Below are 12,505 nucleotides of genomic sequence, written 5' to 3' on the forward strand. Positions count from 1 at the left end.
TGGGGTGATGGTCGGATTCGCGTTTATTGTCGAAGGAATGAGCGTTATACCGAGGCCTGTGCTCTGGAACGGGATTGATTTGGAGGGTGAGGGTCCGTCATGGTCTGGGGCGTTGTGTCACAGCATCATCGGACTGAACTTGTTGTCATTGCAGGCAATCTCAACGCTGTGCGTTACAGGGAAGACATCCTCCTCCCTCGTGTGGTACCCTTCCTGCAGGCTCATCCTGACATGACCCTCCAGCATGACAATGCCACCAGCCATACTGCTCGTTCTGTGCGTGATTTCCTCAAGACGGGAATGTCAGTGTTCTGCCATGGCCAGCGAAGAGCCCGGCTCTCAATCCCATTGAGTACGACCTGGGACCTGTTGGATCGGAGGGTGAGGGCTAGGGCCATTCCCCCCAGAAATGTCTGGGAACTATGCAGGTGCCATGGTGGAAGAGTGGGGTAACATCTCACAGCAAGAACTGACACATCTGGTGCAGTCCATGAGGAGGAGATGCACTGCAGTACTTAATGCAGCTGGTGGCCACACCAGATTTTGATTTTGACCCCCCCCCCCCCTTTGTTCAGGGTCACATTATTCAATTTCTGTTAGTCACATGTCTGTGGAACTTGTTCAGTTTATGTCTCAGTTGTTGAATCTTGTTATGGTCATACAAATATTTACACGTTAAGTTTGCTGAAAATAAACGCAGTTGACAGTGAGAGGACGTTTATTTTTATGCTGAGTTTATATATCCATACTTCCATTCATTTGTATGCGTTACCTTCAGATGAAGGTTTAATATCTCTTTATATCCATACTTCCATTCATTTGTATGCGTTACTTTCAGATGAAGGTTTAATATCTATACATATCTCCATACTCCCATTAATTTGTATGGGTTACCTTCAGATGAAGGTTTAATATCTATATATATATCTCCATACTTCCATTCATTTGTATGGGTTACCTTCAGATGAAGGTTTAATATCTCTATATATCCATACTTCCATTCATTTGTATGCGTTACTTTCAGATGAAGGTTTAATATCTATACATATCTCCATACTCCCATTAATTTGTATGGGTTACCTTCAGATGAAGGTTTAATATCTCTATATATCTCCATACTCCCATTAATTTGTATGGGTTACCTTCAGATGAAGGTTTAATATCTATATACATATCTCCATACTCCCATTAATTTGTATGGGTTACCTTCAGATGAAGGTTTAATATCTATACATATCTCCATACTCCCATTAATTTGTATGGGTTACCTTCAGATGAAGGTTTAATATCTCTATATATCCATACTTCCATTCATTTGTATGGGTTACCTTCAGACAGATGAGTCCTGTGACACTTGTGGGCCTTCAGAATGAGAGGATATCCACTCTTTATGACACAACCTTCAGAATGAGAGGACAACTGGTAGGACTGCATTTATTTACGAGGCAGGTTTTCACACTACCCCGTTGGACAGGAAGGAGAAGATTGTGTTCCCCTGGGCTAGGTGCCTTCCCATGTCTGAGTGGGTGGCTTGGGTTACGGAAAGGAGAGGAAATGAGGGGAGGAGAGGAGAGGCATGTTCACATTACCACAGCATGACTACACATTCATGCCCATTAATACCCCTCTGGGCCAAGCCACCGTGGATCTCAGCAACAGGCATTCTCTGTCTAGTTACAGATTCAGTACGGAGTATATGTGGCAGATTTATATTGGCTTCCTATACGAGATCTGACAATGCTATTTGTCTTTATGGAAGAGAGGAGAGAGAGCCAGGCAACATTTCACTGTTTCATCTATGTGCTCGTATAAATGTAATTTATTTTTCACATTTGATCAGTCAAAGTTGTCAAAGTTGTACAGTCTACAGGGATAGATATTATGATATTGTAGGGGCTATATTAGATACATCTTAATGAACCCTTGCAAACGAAGAACCATATAAGTGTTTTTATAAATTCTGATATTGGCCAAAAACTAGCCTAATTATAAAGCTATGATAAGTGGTGTGAATAGCAAACAAACAAAATGTATTCTATCATAAAACTCAAATCAAATCAAATTGTATTTCTCCCAGCTCCCGTTCTGTCAGTCCCCTCTCACCTCCAACCCCACCCAGTCCAGACCAGCTCCCGTTCTGTCAGTCCCCTCCCACCTCCAACCCCAGTCCAGACCAGCTCCCGTTCTGTCAGTCCCCTCTCACCTCCAACCCCAGTCCAGACCAGCTCCCGTTCTGTCAGTCCCCTCTCACCTCCAACCCCAGTCCAGACCAGCTCCCGTTCTATCAGTCCCCTCCCACCTCCAACCCCAGTCCAGACCAGCTCCCGTTCTGTCAGTCCCCTCCCACCTCCAACCCCAGTCCAGACCAGCTCCCGTTCTATCAGTCCCCTCCCACCTCCAACCCCAGTCCAGACCAGCTCCCGTTCTATCAGTCCCCTCCCACCTCCAACCCCAGTCCAGACCAGCTCCCGTTCTATCAGTCCCCTCCCACCTCCAACCCCAGTCCAGACCAGCTCCCGTTCTATCAGTCCCCTCCCACCTCCAACCCCAGTCCAGACCAGCTCCCGTTCTATCAGTCCCCTCCCACCTCCAACCCCAGTCCAGACCAGCTCCGTTCTATCAGTCCCCTCCCACCTCCAACCCCAGTCCAGACCAGCTCCCGTTCTATCAGTCCCCTCCCACCTCCAACCCCAGTCCAGACCAGCTCCCGTTCTATCAGTCCCCTCCCACCTCCAACCCCAGTCCAGACCACTTTTTCTTTAGAATGTTGAATTCTGTTTTAATGCCTGGATTCCGTGAGGACTTCAATTATCATATTTGGACCAGAATGAGGTTCTCCACTACCTATTGTTCCTTCATCGGATGTTTTCATCAATTCATCTGCAGATAATTGCCAAAAACATAGGTCTCAGCCAGTGCCCTAAGTAAATTGGAGAGCCAAATGAACGGCTTTCTCACCAATACGATTTGGTAGGTTACACTGACTGGCAAGACAAGAGTCACTCACTTCAGCGTCACTGTGTGGCAAGCCCCGACATCGTACAAAAGGAAATCTAGGAAATCTTTTGGTTAACTTGTCCCGAAGCGATACCATGGACATATAAACCCGTTGCATGAATTATGAACGGGATTGACTTTATTCAGTCAGTTCGACACCTTTTATAAACTAGTCAACACTTGCTGTTCAGTTGTCATTCTACACACAGTTAATAGCCTAGTTCTACTATGTGCCACAACTCTGTGTGGCTGGCTATGTGATGAATGTGTCAGAAAACAATGATTAGTTGTGGATTTTGACTCTTCGATACCACCTACATTACATGAGACGTGCAAAAAAATGAAATAAATAGGAGAAGTGTGAAAAACCCAACAGCGTTGCAATTCTTGACACATTCAAACCGGTGCCACTGGTACCTACCACCATAGGTAGGTTTGAAGGAAATTCAGTCTTCTGCCCACAGATCTAACCTTAATTCTCTCCTCTATCTCCCCTCAGCTTTCATATCCCCTTCTCCCTATCATGTCCCCCCCCCCCACTCTAACACACTGTTTTTCCATTGCTCCCCTTAACCCTCAGTCCTTTCCCCTCTCTCTTCTCATCTTTCTTCTCCTCTCCTATTCTTTGTTTTCCCATCTGTTCCTGGTCCGTCTCCCTGTGATTTACAGCCTCTGTCTACAGAGTTCAGGAGAGGCTCCTGACAGGCTGGGGTGTCTGGTGTCAGCTGACCTGAGAGGAGGAGTCTGTCTAGACCAGAGTTCAGGGCTGGTAGTTCTTACTTTAGGCTCTTTGAGTTGAAAGTGGTATTTCATTCTAAATGCTGTTGTGCGTCATCACATCACACCTAGAGATGTCACGTCTGTGGTGTCTGATTCCACACAAAGCAATATCAGATATCAATATCAAGAGCATGCTACACTAGTTGAATCAATCAGTCAGATTTTATAGAGCCCTTTTTACCTGAGCAGTTTTCACAAAGTGCTTTACAGATACCCAGGCTAACCCCCCCCCCCCCCCCAAAGAGCATGCAATGCGGAGGCGGAAGCACAGTTGCTCTGAGAAACTCCCTAGAAGACAGGAACCAAGGACGAAACCTAGATAGAAAGCTTAGGCCTATGGTGATCTGTATTGTGTCCAGTCCCACTGAGTCTCAGTCTTTTCTCCTCTTACACAGGCATCCCATTGCACCCTCCATCATCCATCCATCATGAGTTCCTGGGTTGTGAACAGGAAAGGAGGGCTGCGGTACTGCCACCACTTCCTCACAGACAACAGCATCTTTCATGGTGAGTGTCTCACACACACACGCACACACACACACTCACACACACACACACACACACACACACACACACACACACACACTCACACACACACACACACACACACACACACTCACTCACTCACTCACTCACTCACTCACTCACTCACTCACTCACTCACTCACTCACTCACTCACTCACTCACACACACACGCACACATAGATACACACTCACACACACACGCACACATAGATACACACACACAGACACACACACATAGATACACACACACACACACACACACATAGATACACACACACACACACACACACACACACACATAGATATCAGATCTTAATTTGATCAGTTTCTCACAGCAGGAAAATAATCCTGCAGTAACAGGAAATGTGAATTATTATGTGATTAATGGCTATTTTTGTAGGGGTTGATACATTTTTCATTAGGGCAAATCAAGTCATACATTTTAGCGGAAATTACAAACTTTAGAAGCCTTTTTAAACGTCAAACACATTTCCTGCATTTCTCTGCGACAACAGAGTGATCATATTAAGAGAGATTACGTGGGTGATGGCAAAACATTTATTTATTATTGTATTTAACTTGATGGAACACAAGGGGGCGATATGCCTCAGCTGTTGCGGCTCTGCAGTTCATTCTGCAATACTATAATGCGTTACACGGAGCCCAAGAGTCATCACCAACCATCATCACTAAGACAGGAAAACACTAAATGGCACAACATGACAATTCACCAACTAATGTAACAAACCCTGCAGCACCATTGGGAGCATCAAAATAACAACATGTAGGGGCGTCTGTGTATTAGAGGAGAGAGTGTGTGACACACTTTGGTTATTACAGAGAGCCACAGGTGGCCCTCACAGTGGAATAATTAGGTTATGATCTAGTTATGATCTAGTTTGCATAGGAAGACAGCTCACCGATGAGGGAGCGGGGAGAGGAAATAGACTGTGTGTGTTTACATTGACAGGTAAGGTTGCTTTAATGGTGGGGGTTTGACTTTGGTCGTTGAACAACTCGAGGGAAAGCATTGTCTGCTGGTTATCACGTCTCATGCCCATCAGTTGATTATCATGGATTAGCTGGACGTCCTTTAAGTTAGTCTGGTCTGAATAGATGTTGAAAGGTCACTATTAAAACATTCCCCAACCAGAAACCATGGATTGATGGCAGCAAAACCTGCCCCGTCGCGGACACCGACATCTTGCTCCCAGACAAACTAAACAACTTCTTTGCTCGCTTTGAGGATAATACAGTGCCACTCACATGGCCTGCTACCAAAACCTGTGGGCTCTCCTTCATCACAGCCAACGTGAGTAAAACTTTTAAACGTGTTAACCATTGCAAGGCTGCCGGCCCAGACGGCATCCCTAGCCACGTCCTCATAGCATGTGCAGACCAGCTGGCTGGTGTGAAGTGCTTTGAGAGACTAGTCAAGGATCATATGACCTCCACAATACCTGACACCCCAGACCAACTCCAATTTGCTTATCGCCCCAATAGGTCCACAGATGACGCAATCACAATCACACTGCACACTGCCCTAACCCATCTGTACAAGAGGAACACCTATGTAAGAATGCTGTTCATAGATTACAGCTCAGCATTTAACACCATAGTACACTCCAAACTCATCATTAAGCAGGACTTTCTGATGGGTTGCCCCCAGGTGGTGAGGGTAGGAAACAACATCTTCACCCCGCTGATTATCAACACGGGGTGTGTTCTCAGCCCTCTTCTGTACTCTCTGTTCACCCATGACTGCGTGGCCATGCACGCCTCCAACTCAATCATCAAGTTTGCAGACGACACTACAGTGGTAGGCTTGATTACCAACAATGACGAGACGGCCTACTGCGAGGACGTGAGGGCCTTCGGAGTGTGGTGTCAGGAAAATAACCTCACACTCAACGTCAACAAAACAAAGGAGATGATCATGGACTTCAGGAAACAGCAGAGGGAGCACCCCCCTATCCACATCGACAGGACAGTAGTGGAGACAGTGGAAAGTTTTAAGTTCCTCGGCGTACACATCACAGACAAACTGAAATGGTCCACCCACACAGACAGCATGGTGAAGAAGGCGCAACAGCGCCTCTTCAAACTCAGGAGGCTGAAGAAATTTGGCTTGTCACCGAAAACGCTCAAACTTTTACAGATGCACAATTGAGAGAACCCTGTCAGTCTGTATCACTGCCTGGTACGGCAACTGCTCCGCCCACAACCGTAAGGCTCTCCAGAGGATGGTGTGGTCTGCACTACGCATCACCGGGGGCAAACTACCTGCCCTCCAGGACACCTACAGCATCCTATGTCACAGGAAGGCCAAAAAGATAATCAAGGACAACAGCCACCCGAGCCACTGCCTGTTCACCCCGCTATCATCCAGAAGGCGAGGTCAGTACAGGTGTATCAAAGCTGGGACCGAGAGACTGAAAACCATCTTCTATCTCAAGGCCATCAGACTGTTAAACAGCCATCACTAACATTGAGTGGCTGCTGCCAACATACTGACTCAAATCTCTAGCCACTTTAATAATACAACATTGGATGTAATAACTGTATCACTAGTCACTTTAAACAATGCAACATTATATAATGTTTGCATACCCTACATTACTCATCTCATACTGTATGTATATACTGTACTGTATACCATCTACTGCATCTTGCCTATGCCGCACGGCCATCGCTCATCCATATTCTTATTCATTCCTTTACACTTGTGTGTATAAGGTAGTTGTTGTGAAATTGTTAGATTACTTGTTAGATATTACTGCATGTCAGAACTAGAAGCACAAGCATTTCGCTACACTCGCATTAACATCTGCTATAACCATGTGCTTGGGACCAATCCAATTTGATTTGATGCAGAGACAGACAGAGTACCTGCTGCAGAGACAGACGCCTGTCCTCTGGGCTGTAACACACCACTTCCACTGAGATACAGCTGGTCTATTACTATAGTCAATATATGGGCGACTGTCTGTGTGTGTGTGTGTTTTTTATTCATTTACATTTATTTTGAACATCAGGCTTGGCAGAGCATCAGTGTAATTTAGCCCTGAGACTTAAAGTCTTTATGGCCCTCATGCCGGAGATGGATGGACCTGCCGCAGAATGAGAGGAGAGAGGAGAACATACACACACAGTGAATGGAGAACAATAAGGGGGCCGACAGACATGGCAGCTCTGCTCCTAACTCTTGTAATGTTATTTCTTACATTATTAGCCCAGAATGTTTTTTGTGTTATTACATACAGCTGGAAATACGTTTTTGGATATCAGAGCGGCGGTAACCAGCATTACGACCAGGAATACAACTTTCTCTAATTGGATCCTTTGTTCGTATCCCCCAGGGCAATTGAATTTATCCCAGAGGCTGCTTCAAAACGCCGCCTGCGGGGAAGAGGTATTCTGAGTGGAATTTTAGTCAGGCTCAGGAGGCGTGCACACCATCCACCGCCTCCGAGTATATTACTCGCTAATGTTCAGTACCTGGACAATAAAGGAGACAAGCTCAGGGTGAGGATCTACTTCCAGAAAGACATCAGGGATTGTAACATACTCTGTTTCACGGAATCATGGCTCTCTGGGATATACTGTCCCCGTCCATACAGCCAGCTGGGTTCTCAGTACATCACGCAGACAGGACTAAAACAACTCTAAGAGATGAAGAAAGGTGGTGGTGTATGTTTCATGATTAACTACTCATAGTGTGATTGTGATAAAATACAACAACTCAAGTCCTTTTTTTCACCCGACCTAGAATACCTCACAATCAAATGCCGACCATATTACCTCCCAAGAGAATTATCTTTGGTTATAGTCACAGCCGTTTATATTCCCCCTCAAGCCGATACCACAATAGCCCTCAAAGAACTACACTAAACTTTGTGCAAACTGGAAACCACATATCCTGAGGCGGCATTTATTGTAGCTGGGGAATTTAACGAAGCAAATTCGAGGAAAATTTTACCGAAGTTCTATCAACACATTGACTGTAGTACTCGCGCAGCAAAAACACTCGACCACTGCTACTCCAACTTCCGGGATGCCTTCAAGACCCTCCCCTGCCCTCCCTTCGGAAAATCAGATCCCGACTCCATCCTTCTCCTCCCTTTCCTATAGGCAGAAACTCAAACAGGAAATACCCGTGCTAAGGTCTATTCAATGCTGGTCGGACCAATCGGAATGCATGCTTCAAGATTGTTTTGATAACGCAGACTGGGATTTGTTCTGGATAGCCTCTGAGAATAACATTGACGTATACACGGACACGGTGACTGAGTTCATCAGGAAGTGTAAAGGTCTTGTTATTCCCATTATGACTATTAAAACCTACTCAAACCAAAAACCATGGATAGATGGCAGCATTTGTGCAAAACTGAAAGCGCATTTAACCTCGGCAAGGTGACTGGGAATATGCTCTAATACAAACAGTGTAGTTATTCCCTCCGTAAGGCAATCAAACAGGCAAAACATCAGTACAGAGACAAAGTGGAGTCGTAATTTAACGGCTCAGACACGATACGTATGTGGCAGGGTCTACAGACAATCACGGATTGCAAAGGGAAAAGCAGCCATGTTAAGGACACAGATGTCTTGCTCCCAGACAAGCTAAACACATTTTTCTGCCACTTTGAGGATAACAAAAATGCCACCGACGCGGCCCGCTCCCAAGGACTGTGGGCTCTTGTTCTCCGTGGCCGACGTGAGTACCATTTAAGCACGTTAACCCTCGCAAGGCTGCAAGCCCAGATGGCATCCCTTACAGCGTCCTCAGAGCATGCGCAGACCAGCTGGCTGGTGTGTTTATGGACATCTTTCCCTCCCTATCCCAGTCTGCTGTCCCCACTTCCTTCAAGATGTCCACCATTGAAAGCAAAGGTAACTGAACTAGATTACTATCACCCCATAGCACTCACTTCTGTTATCGCGAAGTGCTTTGAGAGGCTAGTTAAGGATCATATCACCTCCAACTTATCTGGCACCCTAGACCCACTTCAATTTGCATACCTCCCCAATAGATCCACAGACGATGCAATCTCCATCGCACTGCACACTGCACTATCCCATCTGGACAAGTGGAATACCTATGTAAGAATGCTGTTCATTGACTGCAGCTCAGCCTTCAACACCATATTACCCTCCAATCTCATCATTAAGCTTGTGGCCCTGGGTCTGAACCCGCCCTGTGCAACTGGGTCCAGGACTTCCTGATGCGCCACCCCCAGGTGGTAAAGGTAGGAAACAACACCTTCACTTCGCTGATCCTCAACACAGGGGCCCCACAAGGGTGCGTGCTGAGCCCCCTCCTGTACTCCCTGTTTACCCATTTTCTGCGTGGCCACACACGCCACCAACTCTATCATCAAATTTGCAGACAACACAACAGTAGTAGGCCTGATTGTCAACAATTGTTTTTGAAACCAGTGGACAGCTAGTGAAAAATGCTCTCTTGCAGCAGCTGCATAGTGCGAATTCAAGCCTATGGAATAAAAGTGTGGCTCAGTCTAATTCATGTTGATAAAAAAAAAATACATCCATAGGCCTAATGGACACATGCTCAAACTCGCACACTTTTGATAAACTTAAAGGGGAACTCTGTAGTTGCTGCATCCATTATATATATTAACGTAAAGATATAATTTAATCGTGTTGTTATATGTAGTAGAAAGCGACAGGTTAGAAGAAGCCTACATAACCAACCCATAAAGTAATATATAACATCCATATATGTCCAGCTATGTAAACTTTAACAGTGATTGATCCTGCAATAGATGTCGTTCAATTGGTAACATACATTTTTGTCTTCTTCTAATGCCTCTTGAGGGGAAAGTAATCTAAAAGTAACTGAATTGAATCAGATTACATTACTGAGTTTGGGCAATCCAAAAGTTACATAAATGATTACAATTTTGGACAGGTAACTAGTAACTGTAACAGATTACCTTTAGAAAGTAACCTACCCAACCCTGGTGACCAATATAATTTGATTTGATTTGACTGCCGGCAGAACTGAGTGGAGAGAGGAGAACATACACACACAGACCTGACTCTTCTCCTCTATATTATCCTCTGCCATCTACCCATCTATCCTCTCAACTCTCAGTCCAGAGTGTGAATTATACTGTGACATTCAGGGGTTCTCTATTTTTTTTTCCACGGGACCTTCTACGGGAAGAAAAAACATCCTAATAGTGAACACATGTAATTTAACGATAACATTTTTTTTCATTATCTTTTAATATTAACACAACCATTCATGGTGTTTTCATCTTTTTGTCAACAAATTAAGAGTAGGCTACATGAGCATGTTTGTCCACATAAATCCAGCATCATAACAGTGCGCTGTGCACTCGTGCCATTTGAGAGACACACAGTTTAAGTAGACCGGAAGTGACACATCTTTTTTTAAAGTTCAAGGCCTGAGTTAACTGTACTGAACAAAAATATAAACGCAACATGTTAAGTTTTGGTCCCTTGTTTCATGAGCTGAAATAAAAGATTCCAGAAATGTTCCACATACGCAAAAAGTTTATTTCTCTCAAATGTTATGCACAAATGTGTTTACATCCCTGTTAGTGAGCATTTCTCCTTTGCCAAGATAATACATACACGTGACATGTGTGGCATATCAAGAAGCTGATTAAACAGCATGATCATTACACGGGTGCACCTTGTGCTGGGGACAATAAAAGAGTACTCTAAAATGTGCAGTTTTTTCACACAACACAATGCCACAGATGTCTCAAGTTTTGATGGCGCGTGCAATTGCCATGCTGACTGCAGTAATGTCCACCAGAGCTGTTGCCAGAGAATTTAATGTTCATGTCTCTACCATAATGTTGTTTTAGAGAATATGGCATTACATCCGACCGGCCTCACAACCGCAGACCACGTGGAAACACGCCAGCCCAGGACCTCCACATCCGGAAACACGCCAGCCCAGGACCTCCACATCCGGAAACACGCCAGCCCAGGACCTCCACATCCGGAAACACGCCAGCCCAGGACCTCCACATCCGGCTTCTTCACCTTCAGGATTGTCTGAGACCAGCCACTCTGTTGAAGCTGTGGGTTTACATAACCGAAGATTTTCTGCACAAACGATCAGAAACTGTGCTTTTCACGGATAAGTCCCGGGTTTCAACTTTACCGGGCAGATGGCAGACAGTGTGTATGGCGTTGTGTGGGCGAGCGGTTTGCTGATGTCAACGTTATGAACCCAATGGTGGTGGTGGGATTATGGTATGGGCAGGCAAGCTACGGACAACGAACACAATTGCATTTCATCGATGGCAATTTGAATGCACAGAGATACCGTGATGAGATCCTGAGGCCCATTGTCGTGTCACTCATCTGCCTCCATCACCTTATCTCATCTGCGTGCTTGTTGTCTTCACCAGGGTCTTGACCTGACTGCAGTTCGGCTTCGTAACCGACTTCAGTGGGCAAATGCTCACCTTTGATGGCCACTGGCATACTGGATAAGTGTTCTCTTCATGGATGAATCCTGGTTTCAACTGTACCGGACAGATGACCGTGTATGGCGTTGTGTGGGTTAGCGGTTTCCTAATATCAATGTTGTGAACAGAGTGCCCCATGGTGGCGGCGATGTTATGGTATAAGCATAAGCATAAGCTAAGCTACGGACAACAAAACACAATTGCATTTCATCGATGGCAATTTGAATGCCAAAAGATACTGTGACGGGATCCTGAGGCCCATTATCATGCCTTTCATCTTGTTTCAGCATGATAATGCATGGCTCCATGTCGCAACAATCTGTCCCAGTTCTTCAATGGCCCACATACTTACCAGACATGTAACCCATTGAGTATGTTTGGGATACTCTGGATCTACGCGTACGACAGCGTGTTCCAGTTCCCACCAATATCCAGCTACTTCACACAGCGATTGAAGAGGAGTGGGACAACATTCCACAGGCTACAATCAACAGCTTGATCAACTCTATGTGAAGGAGATGTGGTCGTGCTGAATGAGGTAAATGGTGGTGACACCAGATACTGACTGGTTTTCTGATCCACAGCCCTACTTCTTTAAGGTATCTGTGACCAACAGATGCATATCTGTGTTCCCAGTCATGTGAATTCCATATATTAGGGCCTAATGAATCTATTTCAATAGAGTGATTTCCTTATATGAACTGTAACTCAGTAAAATCTTTTAAATTGT

The 12,505-nt window shown here is 45.2% G+C and overlaps 1 protein-coding gene across 1 annotated transcript in view; it reads left to right on the top strand.

Annotated features, from left to right (window-relative positions):
- LOC139385785 (1-phosphatidylinositol 4,5-bisphosphate phosphodiesterase eta-1-like) overlaps window positions 1-12,505 on the top strand; it is a 62,879-nt gene that overhangs the window by 15,409 nt on the left and 34,965 nt on the right. The window contains exon 2 of the mRNA XM_071131035.1: window positions 4,173-4,284. Coding sequence (XP_070987136.1) covers window positions 4,206-4,284 — 79 coding nt within the window. The 5' untranslated portion in view covers window positions 4,173-4,205. The remainder of the gene's footprint in view (window positions 1-4,172; window positions 4,285-12,505) is intronic.

The sequence above is a fragment of the Oncorhynchus clarkii genome, chromosome 27 (assembly GCF_045791955.1).
Source record: "Oncorhynchus clarkii lewisi isolate Uvic-CL-2024 chromosome 27, UVic_Ocla_1.0, whole genome shotgun sequence".
NCBI classification, from domain to species: Eukaryota; Metazoa; Chordata; class Actinopteri; order Salmoniformes; family Salmonidae; genus Oncorhynchus; species Oncorhynchus clarkii.